Source organism: Squalius cephalus, assembly GCF_949319135.1.
Source record: "Squalius cephalus genome assembly, chromosome: 19".
Classification (NCBI taxonomy): Eukaryota; Metazoa; Chordata; class Actinopteri; order Cypriniformes; family Leuciscidae; genus Squalius; species Squalius cephalus.
The window spans coordinates 26,170,429-26,188,432 of NC_137140.1; the positions used below are offsets into that span (position 1 = coordinate 26,170,429).

The window sequence follows — 18,004 nt, forward strand, 5'->3', positions numbered from 1 at the left end:
ATTAGTCATGTCATTCAGAGCCGAGAAAGATGGAGGAAATCATTGACACTTGTCACAAACACACCTCACGTCTGCGCCTCCTCGACAGCCCTCTCTGGAGACCGCTAGCTTAGCTTTAGCCTCCCTGGGGTATAACAGTGAGGCCTATCATCTCCCAGAGGCGGTTATATCATGAGGTTAAGCTCAAACGCCCTTGAATTTCAACCCGGAAAATGATGCAACGGTCTGGCAGGAAGTAAATTATTTTCATAAAAGTCTACTACGAACGTCTTCGGAGACATCAACTGTAGACTCTCACACTACTATGTGGGAAACATGAAAATGAAAAAGGCGGAATTGCATGAAAAGAAAATCTACACCGACAATAGAGCACGGCGGGGTCAGGGAGCTAGCGAGAGCCATCCTAGCGGAAATGTGTGGGACCGGGAACAGAGGAAGGCCTAGCGCTTTGCTCTGCCCAAACGGGAACTCGATCGATATGTCATCCGCTACTGCGTTACTGGATGATCTTCTGCCAGGGGTTACCCTCACTCTCTGACAAAGCAGAGGAGGTGGATCCAGAGGAAAGGCCAACAAGGAGGATAAGAGGAGGGGAAAAACTAAAAACTCTATCCGTCTCTCTCTTTTCTTGTCTGCGTGCAGCATCGAGGCTGCGGTAATGGATTTTGACATAGAGCCGGCAGGCCGAAGTGAAAAGAGAGAGCCGAGTGTTCAGTCGATATCTGAGTAGTGCGGATGGGCTAAACCCCTGGCACTCGCACAGGCTGACCAGTGATCATTAGAAAGTCAATGAGTCCTCCAGTGCTTCAAGCCAACTTTCAGAGGGACAGAGCGAGGCGTTAGCCTTGCACGGCCCGCCGCACGGATGCACGGTAAACATACAAACACGCACAACCTGCTGTGTAAGGGCCTGGACGTGCTCACGAACATTAAACACTAAATTCCTAAAACTCTGGTTTATAATGTCCACAAATCAATAGATGAGATTAGGAATGCACTGATATGAAAATTTTGGGGTGAAAAATATTTGAATGCTAGCCATATTCTAAGTCTATACTATTTTGTCTAAATAAATGTAAAATTAAACACAACATAAAAAAACATGTACTATAAAATAAACAACATTAAAAATATAACAAAAAAATAAAATCGATTGTTTTAAATGCTAAAAGTGAATTTAGGCTCCATTATATGTAATATCTCGATAAATGGCCAATAACGATAAATGTTTTGTCTAAATAAATTAAAAAGCAAAAAACTTCAAATGCTACAAGTAAATTTAGGCATCACTTTATACTTATAAAAGGATATACAGTATGAAAAATGTCAATTATTTTGATATATGCTAAAGATAATATATTAAATGATTTGATTGAAATATTCAATATGAACCATTAGTGATACATTTTTAAAAATCTAATATTGTCTGCAACCAATATGGTGATGAAATCAACGCCTGCCTTACATTTTTCTGTTTCACCAGAAATGTCATGTTATGGAAGTAAAATGGGCCGTTTCATGGAAGAACATGGTGGCATAGAGAACAGGTCTTAATTGAACACGTCTTTTACATTATTGAGTATCTCCAGTCCTGCCCTGTGCAGCAGACACAGAGATCCCTGGAGAGATCTGCAGAGCTGCTCTAAGGTCAGATCAGACGTAGCCTTTCACCTGCACCCATGTATATTTAACAGGCTCACTTCCAGAATCTAACTCTCCTTAACTAAACTTATAACGGCAGGCGCTCAACTGCAGAAAACAGCGCTCTGTTTTAATTAGCTTTAAAAAAAAAAAAAAAAAAAAAGCACCTCACAACTTCAAGCACAACAAAGACACTCATCAATCAGAGGGAGCTGCTGCGTTGGGGTTGATTTGCAGAGCGTGTGAGTAGATAGACAGGTGTTTGCATCGTGCTGGATGTGATGTGACTGGAAGATTCTACTCGGTTTTCAACCCTCAGGGCCACCTTAGGTCTCTACCTAGCCTTTCAGCTAATGGGCTGCATAATGGCAAGTTTGACAGAGAAGGAGAGAGAGAGTGTGAGAGAGAGAGAGACAGAGAAAGCTGCATTCACAGGTCTTAGTGAGTGACGTTTATTACCCGACTACTGTTGAGCTCTACGACTACAACCTTCTCCATCCTGGCCTTCTATCGTGATCTATTCAACACAGACTCCCAATTCAAGACTTTGGGGGGAATGGGCACCATGTTAGGAAGAGGCTCTATTTGATGAGATTAAAGTATTATGTCCACAGGTCAGTCTTACGCACTCTCAAATCTGTCATGATGTTTACTGAACGTTTCCCTCATCTGTGAGCCTGGCTTGGCCTTATGTGGTTAGTTTAAACAGAGCTCACTCTGGAGTGATAAAGTAAATATGCCAAGACTATCACGCCTGATCACAAAGACCCAAAGGGCAAATAAGAGGCTTCTGCTGGTAGAGTAACCATATGCAAAGATCACTGGAGCTGAAAGATGAACCTTTGGCAATTGGGATCATTTGTGGGCGGTTGGATCAACATAATATGGTAGCAACAGGGCAGGAAGGATGTTAGTTTTTACCTTTTATTTTGCAGATGTAGAAACATTCCCTTGTACAGCCTTCTGTCATTTTACCTCCATAATGTGACATTTTCCAAGAAAAACAAAATTCAACCAGCATGTAAAACGAGACTTGATTTTATCCATTGGGAATTGATTGGATGTGAAAAGTGAGAAATCAATAAACTGAATGAGAGTTTGCAGGTGTTTGTGAAGAACTAATGCACTGTGAATGACATAATAAAATAAAAATAACAATACAATATGAAACAATATAAACATATAGCTAATAGTTATAGGCATGAACATTAATACATTTATTGCTAAATATTCAACAGATGATAATACATCTGTCTATATATAATGCATATTAGATACCCTTTTGAATTTTATTCTAAGCGATGTCACACATTTTTAGGCCTAAACATTTTTTTGTCACATACAGCAAACATCTCCTCACTATCCGCTAGCTGCCTGTCCCCTGAACACACTATAAAAAAACGCGGTCTCTGTAGACAGCCCAGGCTCCACAAACGGCAAGAAAAACAAACTGGGCCAACCTGCACCACGAAACATAACAAACAGCGTTCCAGCCAATAACCGACAAGAATGATTTGGGGGTGGGGGTTAGTGCGCGTGCACATGAAGGGGGGTGTGGGGAGTGGAGGAGAGAGAAGCATGAAGAGGGAAGTTAGCTAGAGGAGAGATGTCCTTGACAAAGACAATGACTACCATTAGAATTATATTCTCTTGAATTTTGATATGGCCGACACACGACCAAAGAGACGACGTTCCGATGAACAAATAGCAAAGAAGAGGGAAAAAGGAGAAGGAATGCGCGAAGTCCTGAATTTACATCGGAAAAGACCGGAAGGGAGGGCAAGGGGAGAGAATGAGGAAGAGGGAGGGTCGAGCTAGCCTCCGTTTTGTTTGACAATACTTCGAACGTCAACAAGAAGTGACGTCACCAAACAACGCTTAGAGCACCTATAAATAAATAATGATAATGTAATATATCACATTTTAGGTGTTTTACCAACATTCAAATGTTTGGGATTAGTAAGTTATTGAAAAAAACTAAAATTATTACTTTTATTAAGCAAGGACATTTTAAATTGATCAAAAGTTACAGTAAAGAGATTTTAACTGTATTTTTGAACAAATAAATGCAGCCTTGGTGAGCCTATGAAACTTTAAAAAACATTTGTAAAAAATCTTACTGATCCAATCTTTGTTGACGTCACCCAACAACGCTTAGAGCACCTATAAATAAATAATGATAATGTAATATATCACGTTTTAGGTGTTTTACCAACATTCAAATGTTTGGGATAAGTAAGTTATTGAAAAAAACTAAAATTATTACTTTTATTAAGCAAGGACATTTTAAATTGATCAAAAGTTACAGTAAAGAGATTTTAACTGTATTTTTGAACAAATAAATGCAGCCTTGGTGAGCCTATGAAACTTTAAAAAACATTTGTAAAAAATCTTACTGATCCAATCTTTTAAACACACTAATTTTGAGAGACGTCATTCATTACGTCATTCACGATGCTTCATGGGATTGGGTTGTTTCGGGTGAGCTCTTTCAACCTAATGTAATTTTCTGGCTAGTGAGTCTTTCTCTTCAGGATTCATTCTTCACCTAGACTTTGGCCATTAAATGCAATTTTTTAAAATAAGAATTTGAACCGAACTTAAGCATATACAACAATGCGTCAATTTAGATTTCATGTTAACAATCCAGTTGAAAAAAAATCATTGTGTGTTTGCATGTGTTTTCATGTATGTGTGTGCAAATGAATGTATTATCATGTATGTCTGTGCATGTGTTCTCTCATGTGCGGGCAGTGTTTGTAATCGAGGCTGATTCAGGTTGGGGAGGGTGGAGCATCCAGCTCTGCTGCTAACAAGGGGATTCAGACTTATTGAGGCCCCACTGATGCCGCACCATCGCTTTGAAGGGATTATTAACACATTTTGATTACTGTGGTCCAGTTGTCACAGAAAATATAACCTCCATCAGACTATGAAACAGACAGCCTTTCTGCCCTCTTTTTTCATCTCTTACCTACTCTCAGCCCAGCCTGGCCCACTCAAAGCAATTCACTAATTACCACAGCAGCCATCTTAAAACCACACTAATGCTGTATTAGCTTGATGGAGAAGCTAGTTAGCCCCTCTCGTGAAAAAGCCACAGTTATTTTCACACACAGGATCAAATCAATGACATTGTTCACGGACCGCTGCACAAAGAGATGGAAATAATGACTTCACTATTTTCCATTTTTAATAATCTAGAAACTAATCAGGAGTAATGCAGAGACGTTTTTACACATCACATATGTATATAATGACTGCATTATAACTCAACAAGCTTCAAAAGATTCCATCAGAATCAAATCACTTTATAAGATTGCACAAGCATCAGCGAGATTACCCCCTAAGATGACTCTACCAGCTTTATAATGGCTCCATAAGATGACTCCCAAAAGCCGGGGACACACTTAACGACTAGCTGAAACATTCTAAGACTGAACTGAACACACTTACAGACTTTTCAACGACTGGAGCAGATTTTAAACACCGACTGAACGCAACTTTCTCTGACTTGGCGCATTTGGGCATGATCAGTCGTAAGTATCAAATTACAATCATAATCGGCCTTACAGTCGTTAAGTGTGTCCCCGGCTTAAGATGACTCCCTAAGATGACTCCACATAACTTCACAAAACGACTCAATACAAGATAGCTCACCAAGTTGACTAATTAAAATTACACTCTATTAGATCTCCACAAGCTTCAAATGACTCCATAACAAATACAAGATGGCTCATCGAGTTTACTCATCAAAATGACTCCCTAAGATGCCTCCACAAGCTTTAAATTACTCCATATAAGACAACTCACCAAGTTGACTTCACAAAATGCCTCCATAAGCTTCATTACTCCATAAGATGACTCCATATTAGTTGACTCAACAAAATGATTCCCTAAGATGACTTCACAAGTTTCACATGACTCCATATGAGATGACTGCCTAAGATGACTCCACAAGCTTCAGAGGATAAGTTTAAAAAGGTTTAAGACTCCATATTTTAAATCCATATATGATTATTTACCTTAATGGCTCACCTAAATAACTCCACAAGCTTCAAATGGCTAAATAAGATGGCTTTATATAAGATGACACCCTTAGATGACTCCCTATAGGATTCCACAAACTTCAGGTTCACAAAGTAACTACAAGGGCTTCAAATTACTCCACTTTACATGAAATGAAGAAAGGCTACGGGTGCTTAGTAAATTGAGCAATGAGACTCTCTCCATGTAAAGAGAACAGCATGAACTGAACCATTACAAGGCTGATAGGATACATGAGTAATCAACAAAGCAATGTATGATACTCTTAATTTGGATCACTAACAGTTAACATTAAGACTGAAAGTCTATGGATATTTCCAGATAAAAGACAAATCAGCTGTTTGATACCTTTCACATAATGTAGAAGCAGCAGATTATTGTATTATTCATAACATCCTTTAAAAAATACGCTTTACTATGCAGTTGCAGTTTTTCAAAAGTAAAACAGATGGTATGCTTATGTACCAATGCACCATCTTTTCATGTGACATCCTTTAAAAAAACTCTTCCTAATCAAACCATGTTAAAAGAACGCAACACCCTAGACAGTCTCAGTCATAAGAATAATGATAATAAGAGCAACATAAAACAAAATCTAAGTAAAAGTGACTTGTCTGAACGCACTGTATTGTGTCTAATATAAGTGAAAAAGAATTGCAAGTGTGACTGTTCACTAAATATCTGTGAAACATATCCCTGTAAACATAAGAGGATGAGAGAGAAACAGAGTGTGTGAAGTGTGCAGATGATCTGTGGCTGGCTAAGTAGCACAAATCAAAGGGCAGGATGGGCCGGAGTTAAGTAGGACAGGGCAGGAGCGCTGGGAGGGAGGGAGGGAGGGAGGAAGTTAAAGGAGGGTGAGCGAGATAGAGACAGACTGGGAGAGAGGAAGAGAGATGGACATAAACGTGGTGATCAGGTGTGAGTTCTGAAGAGGTAGCTTCTGTTCACTGTACTCCTCCAGGACAGGCAGGGCCCAGACGGACAGAGCGGTGTTTGGCCCAAATATATCCAGGTGGCCCAGGATGCTAAAGCCACTTCAGATAGATCACATTATCTCTACGTCTCTCTCTCCATCCTCTCATTTTAAGACAGGATTTAGCCAAACATGTTGCACTAAAAAGCATTTAGTCTAGTGTGCATTTGAAGAAGTAATAAGAATCTTGGGAATATTTTGAAATGATTTTATGATACAACACATACACACAGTACTTTAATTTGTCTGTCATTTTGCGGTCTCAAGACTCTTTCCTGCCTTTTTTTATCTGAGTCGATCATGAAAAGAAGCTGACAATCTCTGGCAGGCTGAGGACTTGGATTGCGTTTTTTCATGTGTAATCGAAATGAGTATGCAGCAGCAGATGGCACTGGGTGTTTCGTGTGAGATTTTTCAGAAATCACCTCACCATGGTCAATGCGGTTATGCATGGCAACTCAGCCTTATGGGTTTTTGTTGATGAAAAGAAGTTAGCTGAACACTGCGAAAAAATCTATACCATGAAAACAACCTTAAAATGCCTCACAAAATCTCACAACCTAAACTAAAATATGAAAAGAAATTTTTCGAGATCAGTTTAAAAACAATAAAAAATAATAACAAAAATAAAGAAACATTTATATATACATGAAAATTAACTTCTTTGTTCAAAAAATCTTAATTAATTGGACATTAAAAAGAAATGATCTAGAAATGTATATCTATATATATAATATTTTCATTATAATTGATTATATATTTTTCATATATACACAGTATATATAACAGTAAAAATGATATTATAATATACAATTATAATAAAATACAAAACAATATAATATCTTTTCAATCTTTCATTAAGAGTTCATTAAGGAAAGACTTCAAGCAAATCTTTTTCTTTTTTCTTTTTTTTCATGCATTGGGCAATTTTTGGTTTTTGGGCTCTTTGGCTTTTCATAATGTGTTGTTTCAGACTAGTGGAAAGAAAGAAAAAATCCAAAATACACATTTAAGTGTTTATTTTATACACTTTATCTTTTTGTGTCAGTAGATTAAAGAATTGTGAACCTGGCTTTGTCCGAAAAATAGTTTTTTAAACGAGTGCATATTTAATTAGATAATGCCTCATTTACATATTTAAACATTCCATTTCAGAAAACTTGTAATACAAAAAAGGTTTGCAATTCTTAATGTAATCAATCAACTGGGTAAGTATAGTGATATCTAATAGCTTTTTTTTTACCCTATTCACCTGAGCAGTCTTGCATTAAAAGTGTGTACAAAATCAGCGCAATAATCTCTAGTAGTAGATATTGCACTTGTGCATTATAGATTTATTTTATAGATTGGAATGGATCTATCTACTAAATAAACCATTACACAAAAAAAAAAAAAAAAAAAAAAAAGGTTAATAACTCTATGAAGACTCCTGACACATCTAGCAAAGGGTGAAGGAATAATACCAATGTATGAAAATTCATCCATCTCTAATTTAAAGATGTAAAGAGTTTCATAAAGATGAAGCAAAAAATGTTAGGATGTCATTTTTCAGCTGCATTCCTTCAATAATAGACCATACCTACATTTATTAGATCAACTTAAATTCAGCATGTATTCATAAGCATTTCAATTAGAATTCAGAGCTTAACGAAAGTACTTGAACGATCTTTATTAAATGATACTTAAAAATTACTAAAAGATTCCTACACAACAAAAATTATTTCCCTTGATCCTATTTTCAATATGATTATGACTTGGAGTCAAGGCATCAAACCACTTAAGCATTTGCTCACAGGCAAAGACTCAAAGTAAATTAACCCTGACTATGTTGTATCATCCTATTTAAAAGAATTCAGTATCAAATATGGACACAGTGACAAAAAAGAGGGTGGAGATATTTACAAACGAATGTGAAACTTTTCAAAGAGTATCAACATCTTGTTAAATTCAAATTGACATCAGGTGATGTGACAAATCCAGTCGTGTCTTTTTAAGGGGTGAATAATAATAGCTGAAATATCATGCTGCTGATGTTCAGTATCGCCCCTACACACAGATCTGAAAATACTGATGCTCTCAGCAGGGATTCAGCACTGCACACAAACACACTCGTTCTCGCTTGCTCTCTGTCTCGAACACACACACACACACATAAAAACACTGTGCTAAATAAATAAAACTCAAATGAGCTCCTAGAGTTGTGAGCAAAGCTTTTCTTTTCAGGAACTTTCAGCACCAGGAGAAACATCCAAAGACTCGAGCAGCGAGAGCTGAGTGGTGGAGGCCTCTTGTCCCCCAGTGTGGAGACGATTCTTTCAGCTCGTCCTTTTTACGGTGGCTCAAGGGCGCAGCCTATCTGCCAAACTGTAGACTGCAGCCTACACTCTCCTGCCTTTTATCATATTTATCAAATTCCAGATTCATTTATGTGACAGGCAAACTGCACAAGACAAGTCACAGCAACATCAACAAAAATAAGTTTTTAGGTGCAATATTGACCTATATATTTTAAAAAGAAACATAATTGTTATAATACGTACAAAATGAAATAATCAGACGGGGTGTGCAGTAATTAAATACATTGAGCACCCTAGGTGGCAGCGATATTGCCCCTTAAAAAGAGTCTGCCTCAATAAAAGTCTTGCAAACTATTATTAAATATGTCAGGACGATGGCAGCAGGATTTCCTCCACAACGCAAAATGGGGTATGCGGCAGCCCCCCCCTCGTTGTACTTGCCCGGCTCCCTCCCCAGACAAAAGTGAAGCTGTCCCACTGACTGACAGATGGAGCCCCCAGCTGACAGATCGGGCGATGCGTTTCATGTTCAGTGGGCGTCCTGAGCCCGCGGCCGCACAGGCCCAGGGCGCGGCCCGCCGAGGAGGAAGCCACTTTGAGGGACGGTGTGACACAAGCAGCCGCAGAGGGACAGACGGACAGCGCTAATGATGGCCTTTTTTTATACGCACTGCAAACTGTGAGGTGGTCAGCATTGAGATGCGCTAAGCGCACATTGAGCCATATTTAATCTGAAAACAAATAAGATTATCTGTGCTGGGTTAACTATCCAAAACAAAGCAGGTCCAGCAGCTGTTCGAACTTATGATGATGAAGCCAGTATTGTTATTAACAGCTATTAAGTTGTTAATAAAAAGTATAGACTGACTGTTTTAAGATTGGCAGAAAAATACACTGTTGCTCAATATGAAAAAGGTGTTTGATCAAAATGTTTCAAAATATTGTGATATTTTTTATTTTTTTTAAATAAAAACATATTTCAACTTTAAGTCAGACTGTTGCTATAAATATTTGATTGCCACAACAGAATGCAGGACTTTTTCTATTGTTTCCACTGCTCAAAAATAAAAGAAACAATAATTGTAATAAATGATATTTAAAATTATATTTAAATGTGATTTATACTTAATAAATTATATTAATATAATAATGACACTTTTAATAAATAAAAATATAAATTATATACAAATTTAATAAATGAAATAATACTATTATAAAGAAATTAAAATAATTCAGAAATATAATAAACCTAAATTTTGACTTTCAAATCTTAACGCACTTTTTGAAAAATCTGTATTGCTCAGTAAAAGCCAAACAGTTTTTGTTTTAATTTTTTTTTTTTTTTTTTAAGTCTCTAATGTGAGTTTTTGGCTTCTAAACAAAGCTGCATCTAAACAAACTTTTACATTTTTACCATAATGACTAAAATCCAAATGCTTAACATAGTTAGAATAATTTATCAGGGTTAGAAGAAATATCCACAAAACCAAAACACGTTTTTAATAAAAAAGCAGTACTCTGAGTAGGACTGTGAGTAGGACTGTTTCTGGTCCGATGCACTGAGAGACATAAATAAAGCGAGAACAAACAAAACTGGAAGCACAAGTGAAGCCTAAAACGCTGCCCTTATGTACCCACTCCGCCTGTGTTTTCAGAGCTCAGTCTGACTAGTTTCCTCTCTTAATCTCAGCCACCCAACTCTCTGCGACTCCTTAGTGAATTACGCTCGCTTTTCAACTGCCATCAATCTGCTGTCATCAGCGTGTCACTCCCATCACACAATTACCGTTTATGATCCTCATTCCGCAGTGACAAGGTACTGCCACTCTCTCTCTCCCCCCTCTCCACTTTTCCTTTTACTTCATTTCACTTTTTCTCTCTGCTTTTTGATATTGCGGCGCCTCAGATGTGCCAGCTCTTTAAAGCGGCCGATGAGGAAGCGCCCATGGGGGTCCTGGGTATTCGCTTTTGTCTTCCATTTCCTTCCAAAACAGTTTTATTTAACGCCATCCAGCTCGAGTGCCCTCTTTCACTCTCTCTCCGTCAACCAAAGGTCAATGAAAGACTGTTTGTGTGTGTCTGATATAAATAGACACATATGATCTGAAATTAAAATGTTTTTGTCTCTCTCTCTCTCTCTCTCTCGCTCTCTACCTTTCTGACAAGTTACTTCAAATACATTTTGCGGCATTAATGATAAAAAAAATAATTATGAAACAATAAAATGAGACATTAATAAAATAAGACTGGTCACATTTTACATCACAGTGCTCAGTCCATTTCAGTAGTGAATAGTAAATACAGCAATGTACTTAATCTGAGAATAATAATAATACTAATAATAATTAAATAAAATAGTTATGACCTGTAATTGCCTCTTTACATATTTTTTTTTCTTTTTACACATTAATACGTGTTTTACTCTTTCATGCGTTTCAATCCAACAAATTAAACTTAAGTTTGAACTCAATCCTGAGGATACTGTGGATTTTGATGCATTTAGCTGGTGGCAAGTGTTGCTGGAGAGGCTTATTCATAATATGCAAGTGGAAAGCTTGCCTCTCGTTCTGTCACTCAATAGTTTATCTAGAAAAACGGATCTGCTCCCCATCACCCAATGGAAAAAACCTCTCAAAACACGTTAGGTGACTCAACAGTCAATGATCGCAACTTAACATGAGCAAATATCATAATACCGATTGGAAGTCGACACCTGCACTCTCTATCGGCAATCCCGGAGACAGATAGATGCGAACACAAACACACCGGCTATAGTCAAGTTTGTTGGTTCAGCTCTTGCATTAAGAGCCTGGCTTTGCCATTGTGAAAGTTCGGCCCTTTGTCTAGACGTGCTGAAATCAGTGAGTGCACCTCGGCCACCGCAATTCAAGCGTAAACACTTTTGTGTGTCTCCATATAATACTGTTGCTCACAGACCCCAAAATCCTTGGAACAGCTGAGGCTTTCGGTGTCAAAGATAATGGCGATTTATTGCAATGTGAGGCTTTTTTTTCAGCCCCCCCCAAACAACCCCTCCCTCCTCCCTCGCTCAAACCGATTAAAATTAAGCCGTAAACATGTGAGGACAGAATTAGCACATTTAGCGAGCCTCCTCTCCCACATCCCATTTTCGCTCCGGAGCGGCTGATCCCTGCAGCCGAACGCGGGTGCAATTTTAATGACGGGGACCGTTTTTGAAGTCCAGATGAAAAAAGCGCCGCTTGCCGTTTGTGGCGGCGCTAGATACGGCGAGGCCGGGTCCGGCGTGATTGGGGGGGAGCGACACAAACTTGGACTCTGGGCTCTTCGATAGTATCGGTGTCATTTTCCTCTCCACGATAAGACGCCTCGCTGACAAGGCCCGATTAGGAGAGAAAAAAAAAATCATTATTACATCGCCTTTCATCCGCCGGGGGGTTTCGCGATAAACAGCTCACCCGTAGGTAGATTTACGGAGTCGAAAACCTTATATTGCACTCACACACCCCATCACTTACATACATATTTCTTTGAATCAATGTTTAACAAGAGGTTTACATTGTGTATTCATATTTAATAAGCTCTAACATAAGTTCAAACTTCTAAAGTACAGGCCTAAGTTGTAGCCAAAAAACCATACATTTTCGATGAGAAAATGCCCTCATTACAACACAAAAACCCACCATTGTCTTTAGAAAACCCACTCTAGCTAAGTTCTCCTTTCTGCATATCTGCAAACTCTGCTATTGAAATATTTAACTCTTGTGGCTCTGCTCCATGAATCAAACAATTATCAAATAACGGCATATTCTTTTTGAAACACAATACGGCATTCAGATTTCAGCAAACTACAAAAACCCAAGTTATTTGGTATGCTATACCTCGAGGAAATCCACTTCACCAAATTGTCCTCATTAAAGAGAGAACAGTAGCGATGTGCTGAAACTTTAAACAAGACTATACAATGACGGAAATCAAGTGGAACAGCCACGCTGAGATAAATAATGAAAGGCAATGAAACAATTACTTATAGAGGAAATATTACTTGTACAGCAAATGAAATATAGTTTGATAAAAAATACTGATATCTTATTTAGAATTTACCCAGCATAAAACCGCTCTAAATTAATTTTTCATTATTATTATTATTATTATATAACTTTGTATAATATAACTAAATATTCTAAATATATTATTTTATATTAAAAGATTATTCAAAAGATTACTTAACAATAACAGTAACTTTTCAGTACATTATTGAACGCAGTCAATTTCATTTAGACTTTTTTCATTCATTTACCTAAATTTACCCAGCATAAAACAGCTCTAAATGAATGTATTATTGTTGTTATTATTATTATTATTATACACACTAATAATACTACATATTCTAAATATATTTGTGAGGTTCATTCAACATATTTAACAATAACGGAATATTTTCAGTACAATATTAAACATTCAATTTTTCCAGACATTTGCTATCATTATTATTATAACATAATTTTATGTTATATAACTAAATATTATATTATTTTAGAGATTCTTAAAAAAATATTATTTAAAATTAAAACAACTTTTCAATAAATAACCAAATCCATTCAATTCCATGTTGACATTTTACATTAATTTAGACATTTTAAATACATTGGTGGAATAGTTATTATTGTTATAGTTATTACTATTATAATTGATACTTAATAATAACAACTAATTAAAAATGTCTAAATTAAGTGTTTGAGAAGAAAAGGTCATGGCAACACAAAGAAAAAAAAGGAAATTCCATTCAAAGTTATCAGTTTCATAAAATGGCAGAAAACAACCAGAAAGTCTGGAGGAGAGGGATGAAGGAAAGAAAATGAAAGAATGATGATAACATGGAGGAGAAAGAAAAAGAGCTAGAGAGAGTGAAACGGAGAGACGGAGACAATCGCGCGTGTGTTACTGGGACACTCTAACACCCATGGACTGACACAGCATGTCTTAAAGCCGTGCTCACACTCAAAAGGAGCAGCGTTTCTTCATGTTTACAAAACATATTTATTTATTTCTTCATTCGATCATTTATTTCATTATTTATTTCTATCGGGGGCACGCTCGGCTTCTCCGCAAAGCCTTCGACGACAATGACGACTCTCCCACCTCGTATGCTCTTTTAATACCACTGCAGAAAAAAAAAAAAATCAAACCACTCTCGAACAAATTGATGTACTCTTTAATACAGTCGTCACATCATCACAGGGTCTTTGCGTCGTCTGTCTTGGTGACAACTGCAGGGTTGCTTAGCTTAGCCGCCATGGCTACTGCTTTGTTGGTCGCTTCAATGATTTATCACAAAAAAAAGAAAAAGAGAGGAAAAAAAGGAAGGAGAGAGAGAAAGAAAAGAAGGGCCTCTCGATTGAGTCATTGGCACCTTTGATTGACAAGGCCTAATCAGCTTATCTGGGTGCTAATAAAGATGATGGCCTGCAGAGACACTCTCTACCTGGCTCTGCGTGAACTTTGGGCCCTGGTGAGGGCCCCAGGGGCCAGGCCCCGACCCACTCTGCTTATCTAAACACTGCTGAAATCAATCCCTAATGAGCTGGTTTCATTTTGCCCCATCGATCCGCCGCCACAGCGGCTGCTGCGTATTCAAGGGCCACCGCTCTGCTCCTTACGGACAGTGTTTCTCTCGGCTTGTTTGTTTATATCGGACACTCTAACTAAAATTCATTATGATTAATTAATAGATTTTGAGGTCATTCCATAAACTGCCTGTGATTAAATTGTTTTCTTAGGGGGGGGGGAAATGAGACTAAATATTCTGAAATCCTTTAACAATCCCAAATATGAGAGCAAACAACAAAATTACACCCCTAGGTATTTTATTTTCCACCATACAAAAACTCTTTTGCCCACTTCCTTGGCTTGTATAAACAGCCGGGCACTTCTTTGATTAGGGTTTATTTAATGCTCATGGGCTCTGGGACATCTCTGATTTAAATGCCTTTAAATTGGCTGCTTTGCTCCCTCCTACTGTACTCCAGGCTCTCTTCAGGCCGGCGTGCCTCTGGTTCAGGCAGCTTTAAAGTGGGTGCCCTCTCCTAATGAAGACCCATACTTTATTTATGAGACAAACAGTTTGGTAAAAAGCTCTGCATGTCCAGAGAGCACTCTCAATATCTCTCAGAGGGCCTGGAGTGCTCCTGACACGCTGCTGCTGCTGGACTGAACACATCACACACTAAATCACCCTTAAAAATCACACAAACACAGTCTCCTTACTGACAAGGTCAAAACAATCTGATTCCAAATAATCTGATTTAAATACAAAAATTCACAATGTGGAGGATATGCAGTATTTTACTAAAATCCCAGTAGATTTTTCCAAAAAATTCTAAGAATTCAGTCTACGACAAATTTGACAAATCATCATTGATGAAAAACAAATAATTTGGTTAATACGAAATGCAGGTTTGAAATGTTTCAATCCTAAATATATTCTTCTAGTGAAATTTTTAAATATGAATGACAAATGAACAGAAATTACAAATCAAAGATAAAACAATTTAATCTAAACAATATTGTGTATTATTGGAACAAAGAATTGAACTAGATTAAACCAGTAGTGAAAAAATTATTGAAGTAAATTTGACTGTAACTGTAGAGTAAGTAATATAGTCATTTGCTATTTATGTACCATTTGCAAGCATACTGATATTATTTTTACTATGCTATTTTATTTATATATATATATATATATATATATATATATATATATATATACACACATATGTTCAAATGTATTGTGTGTGTGTTTGTGTAACATTTAAATACATTTTATATATATTATTTTATACTTAAAGTAAAATAATATAGTACAATATAAATATATGTATATATATAGTGTAGAAAGTATACACACAAAGTATACACAGACAATACATTATAGTAAAAGCAACAAAAAAAAATTGTACTAAATAAACAAATCTAAACCAAATCTAAAATATTTTAAACAATATTTAATTATATTACTATTTTATAAAATAGAAAACCTATAAAAAAATACCATTTTATTATTAGCAATTATATAATCATTTATTTTCTATAATATTTAGAATTTTTATTTTGTTTTGTTACAGAATAGCAGATACCCGTATGCGCTCGATAGCCAGCGCTGTAGCAGGTGTGGTTTGCCGCTCGAGTGAATTTTAACACACGGTTTATAAACTGGCTGATCTGCCTCAGTGTGACACAGGGAGCGAGGGTCACCGCCACAACCCAAACAAAGCGCATCTATCCCTGTAGCTCCTCAACAGCCACCGAAGCAGGTCCGTGTTTACCGCGACTCCGTGCATTTCCCGCACAGTTGCTGTGCCCAAATCCCAAAAGTATAAGGTTTGTCCTTCTTGGGCCACTTCAGTTTAGGACTACCTGCCGCTACACTTTTAAGATGCAGGTGTGTGTGTACGCGAGTGTTGGGGTGGTCGGTGGGGTACGGGGGTCAGGGATTAGGATCACAGGAGTGAGAGCACAGGCCGAGTTGTGCTTTAACGCGGTTAGAGAAAGGCTGAGTAAACAGACATTGTTCTGCGCTTGCGGCTCCCACACTGAGCAGTGGGGCATTGTAACGGGTCTCAGAGGCAGAAGCCGTCCTTGATGGGGGAAAAACTCCTCTCACAGGGAGTCTGATCCCACCGTTGGAGTGTATGGGCTTCTGCTTTGGTTCCTACTAGAAAGCAGGCAATTGAATTGGGCAGACATTAGTAAAAAAATATGTCTGAATAGCAGAAAAACAAAAGGCCTTCATTCGATGAAATGAAAATATATATATAAAAAATTATGCAGGGAAAGAAAATACCAAGCACGGGCTTGAGAGGATCCAAAATAAATGAAACTAAATTTTTCAGCAGAGGATGCAGATTGCATTTATGAATTTGTGAGTTGTTCTTGCGAGACATCAAAAGCCAGTGGTCTGCGCAACCCTTTCTTGATTTGAATTATTAACTGTGTCGACGTGGCGCACGAACCACCCTACCATTATAGTGTAAATTAACAAACTTTTCAAAACTAAGGCAGAAGCCAAAGAAAGCCAGTAGCTTCTTGAAGAACGAGCTTTGATATGTCTCTGAGGAATACACTCTGCTTCAACAACACGTTGACAGTCAGGCTAAAAAAGAAAAAAAAAGATGCCTGCTGATTTAATCTATTTCAGATCTAAATTAGTTCATTTTCTTGTATTTAAAGATGAAAACTATTCTTCAGACAGGTGTGAATCGGGTGACGTTGAGGGTGCTTTATTTAGAAATCAGTTTATTAAAAGATATGGCTTTATTTAGCTCTAAGAATTGCAGGACGGTGGAGGCAGGCTGTTGTTGTTTATTCTAGTCGACACGCCATCATTTGGTACCCATATTAAAATCTCTCTCTCTCTCTCTCTCTCTCTCTCTCTCACACACACACACACAGGTAGGTGAATGGAAATAAGGCAGTGTGTTTTGTGTGAGTCTAACAGCACTGCGGCTGCTGCTCTACACCTTTCTCTCCCTTGCTTCTCTTTGATGTGCTCCTGAAAATGTCACCAGTCGTCAAGGCGGTTTTTTTTTCAGCTCTCTCTCTTTTTAGCACGCATACGAGCGAGACAATTTACTGTCGCTCACCCCCCTACCCAGAATGCCTACCGGTTTCTACTGCTATCTGGTAGCCAGCTTCCAGCCTCCGAGATGACCTTTCCAGCCTCTCTGTGTTGTCCAACAGATGTGCTCTCTGAAAACAGACCACAGACAGAAAGAAAACAATGAGAGTGATTGAGAAGAATAGGACATTATTTACAGAGACATTTTTCAACATAATAATAGGCACACTAAGACAAAAGGGAATAGACTAATATACTAGAATAAATTTAACCTATACATTGATTCAAGAACGTCTAATTACGAGTTGCGTTTTTCATAACAAATTGGACTGATCTTCGTGCAAATTCTAAAGCAAAAAAGGACGGAGTTCCAATCTAACACCTTTCCTTTCTTTTTAATTGAGACTTCCTTTTCGCAGTGGATTTGTTCTGAAGGTGTTGCCAGAT

General features: G+C 37.6%; 1 protein-coding gene across 8 annotated transcripts in view; it reads right to left on the reverse strand.

Annotated features, from left to right (window-relative positions):
- vti1a (vesicle transport through interaction with t-SNAREs 1A) overlaps positions 1 to 18,004 on the reverse strand; it is a 144,814-nt gene that overhangs the window by 89,844 nt on the left and 36,966 nt on the right. For all 8 annotated transcript variants that reach the window (XM_079851619.1, XM_079851618.1, XM_079851622.1 and 5 more), the window contains one exon: positions 17,604 to 17,688. In XM_079851619.1, the coding sequence (XP_079707745.1) occupies positions 17,604 to 17,688 (85 nt within the window). The remainder of the gene's footprint in view (positions 1 to 17,603; positions 17,689 to 18,004) is intronic.